This window comes from Schistocerca americana, chromosome 3, assembly GCF_021461395.2.
Source record: "Schistocerca americana isolate TAMUIC-IGC-003095 chromosome 3, iqSchAmer2.1, whole genome shotgun sequence".
Taxonomy (NCBI): Eukaryota; Metazoa; Arthropoda; class Insecta; order Orthoptera; family Acrididae; genus Schistocerca; species Schistocerca americana.
Window position 1 is genome coordinate 229,391,523 of NC_060121.1, and position 22,329 is coordinate 229,413,851.

Sequence of the window (22,329 nt, forward strand, 5' to 3'; positions counted from 1 at the left end):
AGTTGAGCTTCCATATGTAATTGTAACAATTATTTTTAAATCCTTAAATTAGATTAATGATGAACTCTTCATTCCATGGTTCTGTAATGAGGAGATCCTTATGGATCTGGAACATGTCTGCATTAAAAGGAAAATAACTCGAATAAGAAGCCCTTAAAAAAAGAATCGTTTTTACTTCACATTAATTGATGAGACCCTTGTGTTAAAAACCAAAGATGGTAGAATAAATAAATAAAATCAAGCTATTAAAATAGAAAAAGTTTTACTAAATACTTGTTGATCAGACTATTGTGACATAATTAAAGATGATAAAATAAATTAAACAAGGAAGGAATGATAAGCAAGATAGATGTAATTACTACACCAACCAGAACTCATTTAGAAATATTACCAAAGGTGGATACATTCTATTGAAGGATTAGATATTTATTTCTGAGGTTTCTTTTCTAGTGTCTGTGTGTGTAAAGGTACATAAAGAAATTGGAGATGGCTTTGTTTGCTAAGCACCAATATGGTGTGTGATCAACATTCACAACTACACAGGCCACACAACAATTTAGCAAGTTTTACGTGAGAGCATATTTGCTACTCTTTATCTTTAGACCACGACCATGACTACCAATCTGATACCTATAATATAAGTTCCAATGCAAGGCCCCCACCAGAGGTGAACATTCAAAGTATGCTAGATAAATGCTGATTGCTTATGAATATTATGTGAGAAAATGTCTCAGTTGTTTCCCTTTGCCTTTCTTTTTATCCTTTTAATTTGGATTGCTCCTGTAATGCTTCTGTGGAGTGTATATTGTAGCACTGGTGCCCAGTGGCAGCAGGTATATAGTCTTGCAAAAGCCTCAGGGATCTATCAGGTATTTCACAGAAGCAGAAGTTTAGTCAATGACTGCTCTTTGTTAAAATTTGTGTACTACTTTTGCTCAAAAGTAAAAAAAATATGGGAATAAGATAGGCAGTCCCAGTCGACAAGCAATTATGAGTAACTTTACAATTTTTGGCTACAGGCAGGTCATTTGAGTGTTTAAAATTTTGTATTAATATCCATAATAACTACTAGGATGTTATGAATGCAGACAGCTGTGAGTTGACAACTATCTAACACAGGCATGGGCAACCTTTGGTGACCCACAGACCTGACTCACATACTTACTTAAGCTTGCAGGCCACCCGTTCACATCACATGACACAACAGCAGCGCCCCAAGTGCATAAAGTCAAAACCATAGGATCTTTAACATTAGTGTTTTTGGGATAATGCACCAATAACATGGCACTCCTTTCCCAACATGGCACACCAGCAAATTATGTCTCAAAACATACGTTTTTCAGAATACGCTCATTTTATACTCATTCCAGCTTCAGATGTTTATATTTATTTACACATAGTGAACATTATTTCTTTACTTACAGTGTTTTACATTAGCTGTCTGAGAAACATCCATTGCAAAATTCAGCAGTGCTGTTTGTAAAGAAACAATGTTATTCACACATTAATAAGTGAGAATAACTGAAGATTAGATGCCAGGCATCTTGAAATGTCATCATGGAAAAGTAAACACATATAAAAGCAACTGGCGGCAGATAATTCATTAAAAGCTACCTTTAGTTTCAACAATTGCAATGTTCTAATATATCCACAATGGGCAAGAATTATTAATAAGGGAAAGTATGGGGAAAAAATATGGGAATAAGATAGGCAGTCCCAGTCGACAAGCAATTATGAGTAACTTTACAATTTTTGGCTACAGGCAGGTCATTTGAGTGTTTCAAATTTTGTGTTAATATCCACAATAACTATTAGCGAGCATTTTTTAGATATTTGTCCAATAATACTTTCGATGACTGATTGCATTGATATGGGTTGTTATCTGCACTGACCCAGGGGCAACAATATTTCTCCGTGCCCCACTTCAAGATAGTGAGCTGTTTCCCTCACTCTCCATAGGCACATCAGCTCATCAGTCATAATTTCATGCTGAGACTGGAAGTGTGTTTCTGTGTGTTGTTCAAATCCAGTGGTGGCAAAATGGCATGTGCGAACTTTCACTGGTCTGCATCATGAGCTGCCCACCCCAGGCAAGCTGAGCATCAGCAGAAATATATAAAAATGTGTCCTGGGCCACGTGCTATGGGAGTGCCTTGCCCTTATCTCCCACAAATATCTTTCACAGGCTGGACTGAAACCAATCACGAGCCATACGCAGGCCAAAGGCTGTTGGTTGCCCAGCAGTGATATAACCCATCATTGGATGTCTGCACATTACCTTCAGTCATTATTAATTTTTTTAATGAAGAGAGCAAGAGAACAATTAAAGTTTTCATTTATGCAATTGTACTATTAAAAGTTTTTCAGTCCAAGGATTTAGATATTTTGTACTGTACATAGTAAGCTCAGGGGGCAAAGAGGGAAATAGTAATTAAATGCTAAGAGTGTGATTTAAATAGCACTCTGACTCAGGCACTTCACCATTTCAAAGACAGTGCTGATGAACAAAAATTTTAAAATGAATGTGAGCCTGCATTTTTAGAGGGAGTCCTCTTCAACAAAACATGAAGGATCTGGCTGCTTAGAAGATTTGTAGTTCATATTCCTTTTAGATTTCTCCAAATTAAAGTAGGGTTGATAAGCCAACAGAAATTCACAACATAACTGTTATTTATTCACTTTAAAATTTAATTGATACAGTTATTATGTTCTTCAATAAATAAGAATTTTGATATAGCTCTGTCTGAAGTTTACGAGTTGTCACCACTAACCGTAACAGTACCACCTATAACAGACTCCGTCAAAAGATCATTCTCCTGTGTCATAACTGTGTGCAAAGTCAAGAATCTTTTTCACACTTGGCACTTCTGTCTGTAGAAAATGCTGTTCCTGAGTTCAACAGATCACAAAATTCTGTGAAGATGTCAATACTACATACACACAACACTAAAGACAATGAATTTTACATAATGGTTAGGTGCCAATGTAAAATAGAAAAGTGAAATGACCATTAAATATATAAATGTAATAAGTCTGTAAGTCATAACTTATGAAACAGTATGATTTATTTAATATTAAGTGCATGTGTTAGTCTTAATGTGATTCTTTCTACATTAATTGTCTCTTAATTTTTTATCTGGAGTTTTCTATGTAATAGATAAAGCAAAATATTATGTATGGTGCTTTAAGTGGTGTGAGTTCAATTTCAACTGCAGCTGGGAGTAGAGGCTGTGGTGCAAAGCCTTGCTCATATCGGGAGGCTTTCTTGGTGTACATCGAGCAGCCCCTGAGAAGATCGAGCCAGATGACTGTAACTCCATAACCACTGATATCATGAATATATCTCTGTGAAGAAGCATGCTATGATTTGTATTTTCTATTGCCATGAGCATTCATTAATTCTCAATATTTACTATTCAGTAGTCAATATTGGTTGTTTGAGAAGACTGGATTACTAGATAACAAACTCATACACCATCCATATGATTTTTTAGCAAATGCTGCTTTTGTCAAACTGTTGTTGTTGTTGTGGTCTTCAGTCCTGAGACTGGTTTGATGCAGCTCTCCATGCTACTCTATCCTGTGCAAGCTTCTTCATCTCCCAGTACCTACTGCAACCTACATCCTTCTGAATCTGCTTAGTGTATTCATCTCTTGGTCTCCCTCTACAATTTTTACCCTCCACACTGCCCTCCAATACTAAATTGGTGATCCCTCGATGTCTCAGAACATGTCCTACCAACCGATCCCTTCTTCTAGTCAAGTTGTGCCACAAGCTCCTCTTCTCCCCAATTCTGTTCAATAACTCCTCATTAGTTATGTGATCAACTCATCTAATCTTCAGCATTCTTCTGTAGCACCACATTTTGAAAGCTTCTATTCTCTTTTTGTATAAATTATTTATCATCCACGTTTCAGTTCCATACATGGCTACACTCCATACAAATACTTTCAGAAACGACTTCCTGACATTTAAATCTATACACGATGTTAACAAATTTTTCTTCTTCAGAAACGCTTTTTTTGCCATTGCCAGTCTACATTTTATATCCTCTCTACTTCGACCATCGTCAGTTATTTTGCTCCCCAAATAGCAAAACTCCTTTACTACTTTAAGTGTCTCATTTCCTAATCTAATTCCCTTAGCATTACCCGACTTAATTCGACTACATTCCATTATCCTTGTTTTGCTTTTGTTGATGTTCATCTTATACCCTCCTTTCAAGGCACTGTCCATTCTGTTCAGCTGCTCTTCCAAGTCCTTTGCTGTCTCTGACAGAATTACAATGTCCCTCTTCGCCCCCTTCCATCCTGTTTTCTCCCCGCCTAACCTCTCCCAAATCCCCCCTCCCCCCCCCCCCCCCGAGTCCTTTTGTATTTCCCTCCTCTGCCTCCCCCACTCCCTGTCGCGTCTGCCCAGCACAGCACCCGCCCCCCCTCTTATGGGTACTCATCCTCCATCGGTTCCTTTCCACCCTCCCCTCCCCCCCCCCACTTCGTTTTTTCCTCTCCTTCCCCCCCTTTCCTTTCCCATCATCTGTCCAGGTGCCCCCTTATGCCCTCGGCTGTGATATATCATATTCGTGAAAATTTTTTAGTGCAGTGTTCAAGTGAATGTTCAGTGTTGTTGGCTTTCCAAAGTGTTGCGAACAGAAACCATGCTGTGGCTGGGTGTAAATTTTATGTCTTTTGTGAACAGAAACCAGACTGTCACCGTGTTTTTTAATTGTCTATTATTTTACCTGTCTGCTTCATATGTATTTTATTAGCATCATCATCCCTTTGTTCTATGTTTTAAGTTCCACAATTTTTTCGCCATGTTATCCTTTAAGCCTCTGATTTTATCGCCTGTTTTTCTTATTTGTTATCTTCATCTTTTTAAAACAAAGTCTGTAGGCTGAAGAGTGGCATACTAAGCTGCTGCCAGCCCACCCCCTTCGGAGGGAATTGAAACTCAATAAAGAAAAAAAAAAAAAAGAAAAGAAAAAAGAGAGAGAATCAGATGCGCCAACAGTCGCAGCATGTTGACGTTACCAGAAGAGGTGCTTTTAGTGAAGCTGTATTATCAGAATGGGGAATGTGCATTTTCAGCATTATGATTCTATTGCCATAGGAAGGGGATTCGAACAGCTAAAGGTTCGTTGACAAATGCAGCTGTGGCAAGAATGATTTCAAAGTTCGAAGCCACGGGTTGTTTAGACGATAGGCCCCATAGTGGCCGACTGAGCACAAGGTGTAATGCTGCTGAGACAGTTCAGGAATTAATGGAGACTGTAGCAGGTTCGTCTATGCACAGGGAAGCCAGCACTCGCGCAGTTGCACGTCACACCAGCATTCCATAGACTACTGTTCGGTTGGCAGTTAGGCGTACCCTCCGATGCTATCCGTACAAAATCCATCGGCATCATGAACTGTTACCTGACGATTTAGTGAAGCGGAGGGCATTTGCGGTGTGGGCATTTCAAAAGATGGTGGAAGATGACGATTGGTTGAGTAACATGTTGTGGAGTGACGAAGCTCATTTCATGCTCCAAGGGTCTGTCAACACCCACAACTGCAGAATTTGGGATACCAAAACTCCTAGAACTGTCGTGGAAACTCCATTGCACGACGAGAAAGTCACAGTATGGGTTGGATTTGCTACGTCTATGGTTATCAGACCTTTTTTCTTCGAGGGAATGTGTGATTCTGGTTTTGTAACTGCTACCATGATGGGTGAGAGGTACGCCGATATGTTACAGTATCGCATCATCCCCAGCCTGGCTGATAAACACCTGCTGGAAAGTACGATGTTTATGCAGCATGGTGCTCCACCCCATATTACTAGACGCGTGAAAGATCTCTTGCATGCGTTGTTTGGTGATGATCGTATGCTCAGCCGCCACTTTCATCATGCTTGGCCTCCCAGGTCAGACGGCCGGGGTGGCCGAGCACTTCTAGGCGCTAGAGTCTGGAAACGCACGACCGCTACGGTCGCAGGTTCAAATCCTGCCTCGGGCATGGGTCTGTGTGATGTCCTTAGGTTAGTTAGGTTTATGTAGTTATACGTTTTAGGGGACTGATGACCTCAGAAAAGTCCCATAGTGCTCAGAGCCATTTGAACCATTTAAACCTCCCAGGTTTCCAGACCTCAATCCGTGCGATTATTGGCTTTGTGGTTACCTGAAGTCGCAAGTGTATCATGATCGACCGACATCTCTAGGGATGCTGAAAGACAACATCTGACACCAATGCCTCACCATAACTCCAGACATGCTTTACAGTGCTGTTCACGACATTATTCCTCAACTACAGCTATTGTTGAGGAATGATGGTGGACATATTGAGCATTTCCTGTGAAGAACATCATCTTTGCTTTGTCTTACTTTGTTATGCTAATTATTGCTATTCTGATCAGATGAAGCGCCATCTGTTGGACATTTTTTTGAACTTTTTTTTCTTTTTTCTTTTTTTTTCTTTCTAATAAAACCCCATGTCATTCCAAGCATGTGTGTCAATTTGTACCTCTCTATCTACATTATTCCATGATTTATTCAGTTTTCAAATTTATACTGACTTTTTGATCACCCGGTACTTTCTCTGAAAGCTACTTACAACATATAATTTGGAAGCCCACTCATGGAAATACGGGGTGAGCCAGAAGCTATGCAACCCTAGAATAAAAACTTTATTGATGTACTTATAATGTATACACTCACAATATCTATTTTCTCATAACTGATGCTGGGAATGTCCTCCATGTGCTGTAACATACGCTTCAACACATTTCTTCATGTTAGCTGCTACTTTTTGGATTATTGCTACCCTTATGCAGGATATATTGTCTTCAATATCCTGCTTCAGTTGATGGTTGTTCTCATACTTGTTAACCTTGAGATGTCCCCAAGGAAAATAGTTGGAGGAGATAAATCTGGGGCTCTAGGTGACCACAGGCCATGTGAAATGATGTGTGACCACTGAACTCGCGGAGATTTATCATGGGGTTAATTATTGTGTGCACTCTAGCATGACATTGCTGCAGTCAGCAGTGTTGTTCATCAGCCTCTACCAGTACTATGAATTGCATGATGATTCCTGGTAATGCTCAGCTGTTATTGTTTCTGAGAAAAGAATTGACCCTATAATTCTTTTGTGTGAAATTTCACACCAAACTCCAAACTTCTGTGAATGGGATGGGATCTCATGGAAAATGTTATGGTTTTCTGAACTCTAATATCTGTTGTTCTGGCTGTTTACATAGCCACTTAGATAAAATCATACTTCAGCAGAGAAGTTTCCAGCAATCCATTGCTTTCTTCTTATTGCTGCTGTATCTGCTGCTGTCCAGTTCATTATCTAGGATCTTAGATCTCTCCCTCCCTCACCTTCTCTTCCCTTCCATGTATCCTCTAATACTGTATTTATAAGTCCCTCCTTCTTCCTTAATATCAGTAATCTGTTGTGCACAATAGGTATAAGACTAGGTATAGGAATAAAGAGGGAGAGATCTTAAATAAAACACATTTGGCTGTCGATAGGGCAATGCATGAAGTCTTCTGTGACCACTGTAGCAGAACCTTATCAAAAGACCTCTCACAAAAACCAAAACAATTTTGGTCGAATTTTAAGGCTACCAGTAGCACCAAAGTTATGCCACTGCTTATTATAAGACATCGCCAATCAACATGGGAGAGTCCACGCTAAACGACAAATGCAACTAGCAACTGTGTCCAGAAACTCATGGATGGCACAGGAACTGAAACTACAGGTAGCACAGAAAAACTGCAGGTAGCACAGAAAATGCAGAAATGTTGAGCTCCATTTTCAAATGTCCCTATGCAAAGTAAGGTCCTGAATTTAATTATCATGGTACTGCAAAGACGAGTGATGTAAATATTAGTGTCAGTGGCACTGAGTCCTTTTCATCAAAGCATCTGAAGCCAGCAGATGTACTGACTAGATATTTGAGCTTTACTTGCCCTTGCCCTTTTCTTGTGATATGTCATCACAGGTAGCCTTTTACTTTCATTTTTCATTCGTTAATGAAATACAAATAACTTGTGAATATTGGTAATTTTTCACTCTATTCACTATTATATTACACATCACAATGCACAAAATTCTAAGTAAACCACATGTAACTGTAATTGCTCATTTACAATTCACTATTGTCTAGGACAAAATTGAGAGGTAACTTCTGACAACTGCTGACAACAGTCTCACATCCTTCCAATTAGTTGACTTTCCTTGCAGTGTGTTGCTCAAATGTGGTAATTACTTGCAGTAGTGATTATGAAATTAATTAAATGAAAGCTGTTGCACAACAATTATTCAGTGAGCGCCAATTACTGTTAGATTGCAGAGGTTGGCAATAGTTCCAATGCCAACAACATACTACTTTTATCAACAAGTACCAAACAGCAGCCATACAGCATTCTTCGGCAAATGAAAAGAAACATAATGCAATACACTACTTTAAATTAGTGCCTGTCAGTTGTTAACCATAATGTAAATTTTAAAGGGGTAAGCTTTTGTCAAGTGTGTTTTGCCCCACAACTGTTTTATTACACCAATAGCCATTTCAGGTTTATGAAGATCAGTGCACCAGTGATGTAGGAATTGGGAGGGAGACTTTTTTGGTCCCTAGGAAGGCAACATTTCTGAGATGGAATTCTCACCATTGATATCATTCTTAATGGGACCATGTCACTCAGTAAATTGGCAGCTTCACATCATTTTATTATAGTTTATTATTAATGCCCAGACTTTGTTGACATGCAATGTTGCTCCCTTCCTTTATGAATTAAACATTGTTCACAAGTACTCACAATATTGTATCAAGAGAAATTCAAGACATGAAAGGAAAATTGAATCAGTTTCTTAGCCTTCATTCTTGGCTTTCACAAGAAGAATGAAAACTGCATCACCTGTGTCCAAAGATGACATTTCATACTATTCCTGTAGTTATGTTATTGTCAACACATCCACGCTTACAATTTTTCAACTATTTTTGTTGAATATAACAGTTTACTGGATGGGCATCCACAACCAAACTTTTGCATGTTGAATAAAACCTGTTGCAGCTTTTATAAATCATTTCTTACATGCACAGCCAGTTTTGTAATTTTAAATTACACCATCAGGTACCTGACCACATAATATTTGCACCAGATGATGTAATTAAAAAGTGCAAAACTGGTTGTGCCTTAAATGAAGGATTTACAACAGCTGCAGTGGCTTTTATTCAATATTTTTTAATGACTTCTGACACAGCAAATATTTATCAACAAATGGAATAAAATGATATATTAATTCCATTATGTATCATACAAAAAATGTGAATCTCTCTCTCAACACCTAGCTCTTCTTACTCACCTGGAGCAATGTGCCAAGCTTTTCTACGAGAAAAACAAGTGCCACACACAAGGCTCCTATGAGAGCCACCATAACCTTCATGATAAAGCTTGCTCTAGCTTCTGAAATTGGCTTCTTCACACATGGTCGTATCAAGTCTTCAAATATTATTCCAGTCATGGAGTTGAGTCCAGTTGACATTGAACTTAAAGAGAAGAATAACAATGGAGGATTTTTAAAAAAATTTTGATGTACCATCAATTTATATTAGAAGCTGACAAGTTAACATTTCATGAAGTTTATTTTCTTTACTTCTTAACATTACATTTTTAAATTTCTCTTGTTTAAAATAATACAAACCCATTTACAAATTACAATAACAACAATCTACAATATTGTACTGGTGCTCTGAAAGCAATACTTAAGTTATCTTGAGCTTACCTGTCATGCATATGTAACTTCACTGGTGTCAGTATGTACATTATATTACTATGAAGACCCAGTTATGTACTGTTCATTCCATTAGTTGCATTAGCACCACACTTAATTTTGAGACCATTCATCACTTTCTTTTTCATTTTTTATATCAAATCTCAATTCCGAGAGCTTCAACTTTATAAATATTGTTCTACTAGCATTTCCTCTATTACCATTATCCATCTAATAAGTACAAAAGCATTTAAGAATAATTTATAAACTTTCTGAATATTATAAACATCAATAACTATCAAGTGAGGCTGTTTTCACACCTTCAAATCGCAGGCACAATCTGCATGACTAATTTTGTACAATTTTGAGTGCAAGTTGTGAACACATGCAAGACTGTAGTAATTTAATTGTGTGGTATGATAAGACAATCTTCTTCATTAAATGGAGCTATAAATCACCACAACTTCATGTACGTTGTCAATAAAAATACCCACAATAAATTACAGCAGCCAGTTAATCTTTGTGGCTTAATAGTGTGATAACAAGAAGCAGTGACAAAAAGATGGCATTGTGTTGCAAGTGGTAACAGTTGCCTTGTTTGATAAATTTTTGAACAAGACAGCCTAGACCATAGCGTTTAAGTGTACCAATTTTCATACAATTATGCCATCTTCAGATCTAAGGGCCTTGTTACATGTGAGAGATTTTTAGTCTCAAACAGTTTGGTACTCTCAGACAGTACTCACACACTTGTTGGCATCAAGGGTGAATTTTCACTGATAGTTTCCTGAGAGTATTTTGTGTAAATATCTGAGAGTCTTGTGATATCAAATGACAGAAGTGTTTACACACAGCAGTGTGAGATCACACTCTATGAGATTTTTCGGTCATGGATTTGTGCATGGAGCAAGAGGTTGTGATTCAAGCTGCACTTTTATTGCCTTTGGTAGGAAAGAAAAAGTATAAATGACCCTGTTTGTGTTAGATAAGAGAATCGATTAGGCAGCAGGATGATTTTGGAACTTGTGATAATGTTATTGTGGAGCTTATGTTGACAGATCCATAACACTATCAAAATTTTACAAGAATGACAGTGATGGAGATGGAAGGGGTATTCTGTATAGCTGGATCTAAATTGTCACACAAGACACTACTATGCATAAATCCATTAGCGTTAAAGACAGACTGCTTGTGACACAAAGATTTCTTTCATTCTGATACCAATACTTGTTCAAAAGCCAAATAGGGCAGATGTCTGATAAATGAAGCTTTTCCAGGCTTACTTTTATGAGAATTTTTTTCCTTGTATTGACTTGAACGACCACTCATAAAATACTGAATTTCTGTTCTTTGACACCAAATATGGTAATAAAATCAATAAATACAGCTTTGATAAAAATTATAGATGCAGGTTTATTGTTGTTGTGGTCTTCAGTCCTGAGACTGGTTTGATGCAGCTCTCCATGCTACTCTATCCTGTGCAAGCTTCTTCATCTCCCAGTACCTTCTGCAGCATACATCCTTCTGAATCTGCTTAGTGTATTTATCTCTTGGTCTCCCTCTACGATTTTTACCATCTGCGCTGCCCTCCAATACTAAATTGGTGATTCCTCAATGTCTCAGAACATGTCCTACCAACCGATCCCTTCTTCTAGTCAAGTTGTGCCACAAGCTCCTCCTCTCCCCAATTCTGTTCAATACCTCCTCATTAGTTACATGACTGCCCATCTAATCTTCAGCATTCTTCTGTAGCACCACATTTCGAAAGCTTCTATTCTCTTCTTGTCTAAACTATTTATCATCCACGTTTAACTTCCATACATGGCTACACTCCATACAAATACTTTCAGAAACGACTTCCTGACATTTAAATCTATACTCGATGTTAACAAATTTTTCTTCTTCAGAAACGCTTTCTTTGCCATTGCCAGTCTACATTTTATATCCTCTCTACTTTGGCCATCATCAGTTATTTTGCTCCCCAAATAGCAAAACTCCTTCACTACTTTAAGTGTCTCATTTCCTAATCTAATTCCCTCAGCATCACCCGACTTAATTCAATTACATTCCATTATCCTCGTTTTGCTTTTGTTGATGTTCATCTTATATCCTCCTTTCAAGATACTGTCCATTCCGTTCAACTGCTCTTCCAAGTCCTTTGCTGTCTCTGACAGAATTACAATGTCGTCGGCGAACCCCAAAGTTTTTATTTCTTCTCCATGGATTTTAATACCTACTCCGAACTTTTCTTTTGTTTCCTTTATTGCTTGCTCAATATACAGATTGAATAACATCGGGGATAGGCTACAACCCTGTCTCACTCCCTTCCCAACCACTGCTTCCCTTTCATACCCCTCGACTCTTATAACTGCCATCTGCTCTCTGTACAAATTGTAAATAGCCTTTTGCTCCTTGTATTTTACCCCTGCCACCTTCAGAATTTGAAAGAGAGTATTCCAATCAACATTGTCAAAAGCTTTCTCTAAGTCTACAAATGCTAGAAAAGTAGGTTTGCCTTTCCTTAATCTTTCTTCTAAGATAAGTCGTAAGGTCAGTATTGCTTCACGTGTTTGATGGGCAAACATCTATTAGGCGCACTACAAATGTAGTGGTGCGGACATGTTGGCAATGTGGATCTCACGGGGAGCGTGCAAAGGATAAGTCCCTGCAGACGCACTATCCTCTGTGCCCGCGGTGGCTCAGATGGATAGAGCGTCTGCCATGTAAGCAGGAGATCCCGGGTCCGAGTCCCGGTTGGGGCACACATTTTCAACATGTCCCCAATGAAGTACATCAACGCCTGTTTGCAGCTAGGGTGTCCATTTAATTATCATTTCATTTAATGTCAGTATAGCTTCAGTGGGAAGAAGACTGAGAATGACAGAGAGGTTCTCTCTTGGATCTGCAGAATATGCAGTAGGAACATCTTCATCAAGGAACAGAAAAGGAAAATCAATTCTCTTCAGGTATACAGCTAGAGGAGGTAACGAAAGAACTGCTAAGGATTAAGAGAGCCACAGGGGAGGAGGGTGGTTAGGAACTGGCAGCTGTCAGAAAGGCTGAGAGAAAGCGGACACGACATGAGAGTTTTGTTGTACACACAGTGCTAGAGTTAAGTGGGGAGGAATTCAGGCAGGTAGAAGTAAAAAATATGCAGAAGATTCAAACTGTGGTCAAGAAGCCTGAGACACGCAGATAATGTTAGTAAGAAGAAAGTGCAAGTGCTAGATAGTAGCGATGGGCAAGGTGCAATGCCACAGTTGTAGAAGTTGCTATGGTCAGAATACACTGTAGGTCTGGTGAGCTAGTACTCCGTATTTTTAAACCTAGTGCAGGGATCAGTCAAGTGTCAGAGAACTTAGGGCTTTATGCAGGGATTTCACAAAGGAAGATGAAGTAAGGGTGAGACAAGAAATAGTTTGGATAGTAACTGTGTACTGTACATAGGCAGCAACCTGGTTGAAGCTCTCACACTTGTGGCATCAACATGTCATTTGTTGATCTGTCCCAGCACCATGACTGATCACAACTTACAGTATTGTAAATTACTGTGAGGCTAGGGGACACTGGTGGCAGTTGACTATGGGCATATTTCATCAGTGTCAGTCAGGACTATCAATGAATAAGCTTTCACAATTAAGGTATAATTTTTTATCTTTGACACAATCACTTTTTTATGATACAATCATAAACAGTTTGAGCGGTTAAAGGCCATCTGCAGATGGTCTTTGGAAGCCAAAGCCAGTTATCACTGTATCATAAAGAAGTCACTGTGTCAAAAAAAAAAAAAAAAAAAAAAAAAAAAAAAAAAAAAAAAAAAAAAAAAAATACCTTCCAATAAGTCAACTGACGTCTCTCCAATTGGAATGTCAGGCAGATTCTGTATCTGAACATGGGTGGTTAAGCTGATTAGTGAAAGCATGCCCGGGTTTAGTTTCAGGATATAAAATGGTGGAACTCTGTTGTCACGGTTAAGAGACTTAGATCATAAGATAAACACAAACAACTGGTGTACCTGATTAAAAATGTTCCCATGAGTGTATGAACTACTCAAGAAAACCCACAAAAGATAACAACCCATTACATGAAAATGTTTACTTATTAGGCATCAGAAGGAAAAAGAAGTCACAAGGACATGTAACACTGGAATTTTTGCAAATCTAACACTCCATGTGGTCACATGCTAGTCTCCAGTTACAACAGATTCTAAAAAAACTCAAGATCATTGAAAGGAAACTAACATTAAGTCTTGCACCAAAACATTCAGTACCTAGGCTATGAAAACTAGAAGTAGAAGTGCTCCTGAGTGAAACACAACCAGATGTATTATACCTTAGTGAGCATGGGCTAAATCAAGCAGAACTTTGTAATCTAATAATAAGACTCTGTGATCTGATTAATTATTTGTGTATATCAAAACAAACATAAAAATGGTGATGTTACTATGTACAAGAAAGAAATTGATAGTCTACAAGATACTAAATGCTGTAAATGCATAAACCTCCAAGCATGAATTGAAGAAGATTTTATACTGGTATAATGAGTGAACAATCAAGAATTTTCTGTGTATGTAGGGCCCCAAGAGGTTATCATTATATTTCAACATTTCTGAAAGAATTTGCAACATTATTACTGAAGATTTAAAATGAAGGATGTTGTAAGATCTGGGGACTACAACACGGGTAAAGTATCAAAACAAAACCAAGAATTAAAAGAAATATTATTAAAATGTAATATGGAAATTAAAAATAAATGTATCTACAAGACACTGAAAAAACTGGTAGAAGTTGACCTCGGGGAAGATCAGTTTGGGTTCCGTAGAAATGTTGGAACACGTGAGGCAATACTGACCCTACGAGTTATCTTAGAAGATACAATAAGGAAAGGCAAACCTACATTTTTAGCATTTGTAGACTTAGAGAAAGCTTTGACAGTGTTGATGGGAATACCCTTTTTCAAATTCTGAAGGTGGCAGGGTTGAAATACAGGGAGCGAAAGGCTATTTACAATTCGTACAGAAGCCAGATGGCAGTTATAAGAGTTGAGGGGCATGAAAGGGAAGCAGTGGTTGGGAAGGGAGTGAGACAGGGTTGTAGCCTATCCCTGATGTTATTCAATCTATATATTGAACAAGCACTAAAGGAAACAAAAGAAAAATTTGGAGTAGGAATTAAAATCCATGGAGAAGAAATAAAAACTTTGAGGTTTGCTGGTGACATTGTAATTTTGTCAGAAATAGCAAAGTACCTGGAAGAGTAGTTGAACGGAATGGACAGTGTCTTGATAGAGGGATATAAGATGAACATCAACAAAAGCAAAACGAGGATAATGGAATGTAGTCGAATTAAATCAGGTGATGCTGAAGGAATTAGGTTAGGAAATGAGACATTTTAAGTAGTATAGGAGTTTTGCTATTTGGGTAGCAAAATAACTGATGATGATCAAAGTAGAGATGACACAAAATGTAAATTGGCATGAAGGTGAAACATAGGCGACAAATAGTTTAGACAAGAAGAGAATAGAAGCTTTCAAAATGTGGTGCTACAGAAGAATGTTGAAGATTAGATGGGTAGATCATGTAACTAATGCGGAGGTACTGAAGAGAATTGGGGAGAAGAGGAATTTGTGGTAAAACTTGACTAGAAGAAGGGATCGGTTGGTAGGACATGATCTGGGGCATCAGGGGTCACCAATTTAATAACGGAAGGCAGTGTGGAGGGTAAAAATCATAGAGGGAGACCAAGAGATGAATACACTAAGTAGATTCAGAAGGACATAGGTTCCCCAGGAGGTACTTGGAGATGAAGAAGCTTGCCCAGGATAGAGTATCAGGGAGAGCTGCGTCGGACCAGTCTCTGGACTGAAGACCACAACAACAACATCTAGAAGACTGACTAATCATTCAGATCATCATTCATAACATTATCATTAATATTGGAAATAGGGAATGCAAAGCAAAAGTTCTGCAAATAGCAATCTCTGATTATCATGGGTTAATATTTTGCATCTAAAAAAACAGCTGCTTAGAAACAGAAGTAAAGAAAGACAAGAGATAAACCAGGATTATCAATCCACAAAAAATGAATATTGTTATGATAATACTGAGGAAAGAATACTTGACTGAAACAATACAAGCACTGGACACAAAAGAGAAGTATGATACATTTCCAACACAGTAATGCGCATCATTTTCATACAGTGTTTCCCAAAATGTCCTGTCATAAAAAACAGAGCAACAGTAGTCAATGGATTACAGAAGAAATAATTTAACTAAGGACTAGAGTGATGTTATTTAGACAAACAAAGAATATGAAAACATGTAAAGAGTATCACAAAAAGCATAACTAATTAATAAGAGCAGTAAAAGTCAGTTCAATAAACAGAGCCAAAGCAGATTCAAATCATAAAAGTAAGCAAAATGGGACATAATCAACACTGAAAAATGTAGGCAAAAGAGTGTAAATAATAGAAACTTTATTAAGTCAATGAGAACAGGAAACAGCATAGTTACAGATGGAATAAATATTGCTAGTATACCCCTCAACAGTTTTACTATACAAAATTAGAGGAAAGAAATAATCAGGGATCAGACCATCCTAGAACATTTCAGTAATCATCCCACTCAATGTTCCTAGAACCAATGACAAAAACAGAACTCCCAAAAATTATTCAGAAATTAAATTCAAGAAGTCTGCAGGAGATGATGAAATATCACATTATCTAATAAGGCAAGTGAATGAAGAAAAAATGGAATCTCTTTTGGATATTCCAAACTGTTCATTCGGGGAAGGCATATTTTCATAAAAATTAAAAATAAGCAAAGTAGTACCAATATATTAGAAAGGTGACAAAGGTGACCCAAATAATTATAAACCACTATCTTTAATCTCTGGTTTCTCAAAAATACTAAAAATGCTCATGCATAGTACGATGGCTATATTCCTAGAGAAACATAGTATTATGATTCCACCACAACATAGTTTCCAGAAAGGGACCTCAACTGAAACTACTGTCTGAAGTGTAACAGAATCTGTATAGATGCATTAGACTATACCTGCTATGTTTCTGGGCTTGACTAAATATTTTGATACAATCACCCATACAGCACTAATTGGAAAAACTTGAAATCTATGGCATATGTGAGCATGCAGTACAATGGATAAAATCATACGTCAGTAACAGAAAACAGTACGTGACAAATGGATCTACCTGCTGATCTGGCATCAGAATATTAAGAACAGTGTACGTCAAGGATCAGCACTTGGCCCACTTCTGTTCAACCTATTCATAAACACCATTAAAGTCAGTGAGAGGGATCAAAACTTGCCATATGCTGATGATGTTACATTAGTGAAAGTAGAAGAAAATTTGGAAACACTGGAAAGACATGCATTTATGTCAATGAATAACACAGTACAGTGACCTCATGAAGAATGACTTATTGATAGAGGGTGGCTACTCAAATGTGGAAAATAATTCCCTGAGAATTCCAGTTGTGAAGAGGAAGACAGCGTCAAGAAGCTCCTGATAAATAAATGGAGATTAATGGTGAGTTGGGGGGGAGGGGGTGGGAGGAGGGGGCAGCATACCACAATAATGACTTTTCTTTCCTCTCAGGTGAGCTATTACTAGCCATAAGTAGTAGTCTAACCACAGTTTTTCAACATCAGTAATTTATATGGCCTAATATTCATGTAATTAACACACTTTGAGGTATTAAGTATTATAAAATCTGAGATTTATAAAACTCAACAAAATTCAGTTTCAATACTAAGTTAAAAACACAGAACTCCTTGAGATTTTATGAAATTCCTTGGATTCTGCGAGATTTCCCTGATTTTACAGGTAAAATTTAATTCCCTGAGAATTCTGCATTTTCCAATTGCCATTCTATCATAAATCTAAAAGAGACAATGTTCATGGTGTTCATGAATAGAGAAAATTGAGACCACCTAGATATATTCGTAGACAAAATATGACTGGAAGAAGTTTCCTCTACAAAATTTTTGGGAATTACAATTTATAATGTCTCCAATGAAGACAACATGTAGACAATGTCTGCAAGTTAAGCATTGTAATATTTATTATGAAATAATTTGCACATTATGCTAATAAACATCTCCTATGTAAATGTACCACACTCTATTTGAATCACACTTACAGTATGGAATTACTGTTTGGGGAAATTCCAGCAGAAATAATATAAAAGGAATTTTTGTTGTGCAAAAAGAAGACCTTTAGGACCATCTTGAATAAAAACCAAATAGACTCATGCAGTACTGCCTTCCATAACCTTAAAATATTGACATTTCCATCCATGTTCATATACAGAAAAATAATTTCATTAATCAAATTAATACATTACAATAAAAAACTGCAAATGTTTATTCATGTGATTCAAGGAATAAAGATCAGCTGAGAAATATGCTTCACAGGCTGAGAGCTGCTGAAAATAATGCTTGATACTTAGGTGTGCAACTAGTAAAGCAACTTCCTAAGAGTATACAGGACAGTAAGAGTGAAAAGATATTCCAGAAGCTTTTAAGGATTATTTTATGGAAAAAGAATTTTATAGTGGGCAAGAGTATATGTGTAAAGAATGAAGAATGCTATTATTAGTTGCATGTATGTACTTTAATCACATGAACATCTTGTACTAGGACTATTTAGTATGTAAATAACTTTAAGACCTAAATATACACATCAAAAAAAGTTTTACATCACCTCCGTTCTGAGAGTTCCGGAACCTGTACAGAAAACTGGAATAGAAATCAACATAAACATCATTTCTGCCCTTTTTATTGTTCATGAAAACCACACATTGCATGTTTTACCACCATACAGTGAGACCATCAGAGGTGGGGTTCCAGATTGCTGTACACCCCGGTACCCCTAATACCCAGTAACACATCCTCTTGCATTGATGCATGCCTGTATTCGTGGTGGCATACTAGCCACAAGTGCATCAAGGCACTGTTGGTCCAGATTGTCCGACTCCTCAAAGGCGATTCGGCGTAGATCCCTCAGAAAGGTTGGTGGGTCATGTCGTCCATAAACAGCCCTTTTCAATCTATCCTAGGCATGTTCGATAGGGTTCATGTCTGGAGAACATGCTGGCCACTCTATTTGAGCGATGCCGTTATCCTGAAGGAAGTTATTCACAAGATGTGCATGATGGGGGCACGAATTGTCATCCATGGAGATGAATGCCTTGCCAATATGCTGCCGATATGGTTGCACTATTGGTCAGAGGACGCAATTCACGTATCATACAGCCATTATGGTGCCTTCCATGACCACCAGCGGCATACGTCAGCCCCACATAATGCCACCCCAAACCAGCATGGAACCTCCACATTGCTGCACTCACTGAACAGTGTGTCTAACGCATTCAGCCTGACCAGGTTGCCTCCAAACGCATCTCCAACAATTGTATGGTAGAAGACATATGCAACACTCATTGGTGAAGAGAATGTGATGCCATTTCTGAACGGTCCAGCTGACATGTTGTTGGGCCCATCTGTATCATGCTGCATGGTGTTGTGGTTGCAAAGAAGGACCTCGGCATGGACGTTGGAAGTGTTATTCAACATGGTGGTGTTACTGTCAGGGTTGCTCTGAGCTATAATCCATAGGTAGCAGTCATCCACTGCAGCAGTAGCCCTTGGGCGGCCTGAGCGAGGCATGTCATCAACAGTTCCTGTATCTCTGTATCTCCTCCATGTCCGAACAACATCACTTTGGTTCACTCCAAGATGCCTGGACATTTCCCTTGTTGAGAGCCCTGTCTGTCACAAAGTAACAGTGTGGATGCGATCGAACCGCAGTATTGACCATCTAGGCATGGTTGAACTACTGACAATACGAGCCATGTACCTCTTTCCTGGTGGCATGACTGGAACTGATTGGCTGTCAGACCATCTCCATCTAATAGGTGCTGCTCATGCATGGTTGTTTACATCTTTGGGCAGGTTCAGTGACATTTCTGAACAGTCAAAAGGACCTGTGTCTGTGATACAATATCCACAGAGTTCATGAGTTCTGGGAACCGGGATGATGCAAAACCTTTTTTGACATGTGTATTAATCAAGAGAAAAGTGTAAGACATTACTATCACTATTGCCAATTTGATGTTTTATTTTGTAATAGGTAGGCTAAATATTTTAAATATTAGTTTAAGTTGACTTGTACTATATTACAAGTACATAATCTGTAGATAGCGTAGTCAAAAGGAAGCCAATAAAAATCAGTCAATCAGTCAAACAAATCAAACAATTAAAAGAAATAGATTGAATCAGTTTGGAGTTGAACTTCAGTTTTTAAATTGTCTAGTTGCATGAATCACAGGTAGTGATGAAATGCATTTTGAAATACCAGTTACTAAATGAGAAGAGATATCCATTGAAACACCTACTGCATAAGAAAGTTGATAAGGCAGACTTGAACAACTACAAACGCTTCTTTCAGAAGCTCTCTTAAATCATTTGGAACAATGATTGACCATCTGACTGGTAAGAAGAGCCTATCTGGACAGACAAGATATGGAACCTGAAGACAATTTTAATGATCCTCCAACAAGCACAACTGTCAGCCTTATGGACTTTAAGGTTTATGACTCTGTCAACAGACAGGCAGTTTTTGACACTCTCCAGAGCTCAGAGTAGTCAGGAAGCAAGAGAAATATTCTGCCACATGCTTACAAATACAACATAAAAAGTAAAAGTCCTTGGTGAAATCCCTCTTATAAACAAGTGTTCCATAAGGACCTGGTCTTCCCCGCCCCTTCCTACCCTCACTATCTTACTATTTAACTTAGTTCTGGACAGAGTTACAGAGACTGGGAAAAAGCCACCAAAGACACAATGGGCTCACCAAAAGACTACTCATCATTACTAATTTGGATAACGTCAAACTCAGCTGGTGAGACAACACAAGGAATATTTACAAGATGTGAACATCACAGAAAAATATAATAAATTATCTGTGACACTAGTAACTAAGCACAGAGTCATAAAGAAGCCTAAAAAGAAGAAAGGCAAGAAATGGGAGAAGAATAGAAGAAATAGTGTAGGGAACTCATGAAGAGATATGGGAGGATAAGAAGACAGAAACCTTTGGGAGTGGTGACTCCATCATAACAACAGCCTACATATAATTATGGTTTGTTCTCCACGGAAACTGGAAATGAACTATACCAGCCCCAACCCTGTGCTGGCTGGATATAGATCACCAATGTGTAAGAGGGCAGAAACTATCAACACAATTGATAAGTTGAAATTAACTCATTATTTTGTGCAAAATGATGACAGAAAGAAGAGCCAATTGAGAGGCACTGATGCCAGAAAGTAATTCGTCCAATAACTGTTTCAAGTGCAAAGGGTGTTGTAAAGTAGCACAATGATAATAATTTGATATTGTCAGGTTTTATTAAGATGTCATATACTAATTGTTGTCAATGTAATCTTCAGTTCAATTGATCCAGTTCTCCACACTAATCTATCCTGTGTAAGCCTCTCCATCTCTGCATAACTACTGCAACCTATGTCCATTCTGAAATGCTTAATATATTCAAGTCTTGACCTTTCTCTACATTATTTACCCCTCACACTTTTCTCCATGCCAAATTAACCATTCCTTGATACTTCAGGATGTGTCATATCAATGTAACCCTTCTTTTAGTCAGGCTGTGCCATAATGCTTTTTTCTCCCCGATTTGATTCAGTACCTCTTCATCCAGTATACCCCGCTTACATACTGGTATCAGAAAATAATTAGTAAAACCATATCATCATTTTTTATCATTAACAGCAGCAGTAATAATATTTGTAGTAGTAAAAGCAGTAATAGTAATAGTAGTTGTAGTTCAGTGCAGAATGATACCCATGGTAGACTTATGGTAACTGAAAATTGCACAGCTCCTTTGTCATATGTATTACCTCAAAGCAGCACTAAAGACTCCAGCCATGAAGAGACCAGGGAGGCCAGGGATACCCTTTGATATGGCCATTACAAAATGTGGGAGCAGCTGATCAGCTTTCCCAATTTGCTGAAAGTTACATAATGCTCTCTGTATTAAAAGCCATAATTTTGCATGTTATGATTACAAAAAATATCACTTCCACACTTCATGTCGAAAATTTCTGTTTTGAAGTAAACTCAAAATAAAAGGTGGTTTTTATCTGTAAAACTATGCTCAACAAACCTCAGCATCAGAAAGTGCTTTATGTTAACAGAAAACTAAAGGCAGTATGTACATGTAATTTGATTTTTATTAAATTGTGCTTAAAATAAAGAGATGATTTCATTACCTTCGTAGATATAGGATCACAGACAAAGAATGTAGCATAAATGACAAGTCCTGTATAGCAGCACATACTGACTATGCACGCAAGCCCTATGGCCAGAATACCAATTGTTCTGTAAAATTAAAAATGAATAACATAATTATAGTGCAAATGGCAATTATTACATCTCTGTGAAGGAATGCACAGTAGAATTGGTTTTGTGTTTAAAAGACAGAGCAGAAATTTAGCAGAATTGAAGAACAATTAAATGTAGTAGAAAGCA

At 37.9% G+C, this 22,329-nt stretch overlaps 1 protein-coding gene across 1 annotated transcript in view; it reads right to left on the reverse strand.

Annotated features, from left to right (window-relative positions):
• LOC124606785 (sodium-coupled monocarboxylate transporter 2-like) overlaps positions 1 to 22,329 on the reverse strand; it is a 237,205-nt gene that overhangs the window by 27,455 nt on the left and 187,421 nt on the right. Inside the window, exons 9-11 of the mRNA XM_047138848.1 lie at positions 22,071 to 22,179; positions 21,699 to 21,808; positions 9,355 to 9,538 (exon numbers count right to left, since the gene is read on the reverse strand). Of these exons, the coding sequence (XP_046994804.1) occupies positions 9,355 to 9,538; positions 21,699 to 21,808; positions 22,071 to 22,179 (403 nt within the window). The remainder of the gene's footprint in view (positions 1 to 9,354; positions 9,539 to 21,698; positions 21,809 to 22,070; positions 22,180 to 22,329) is intronic.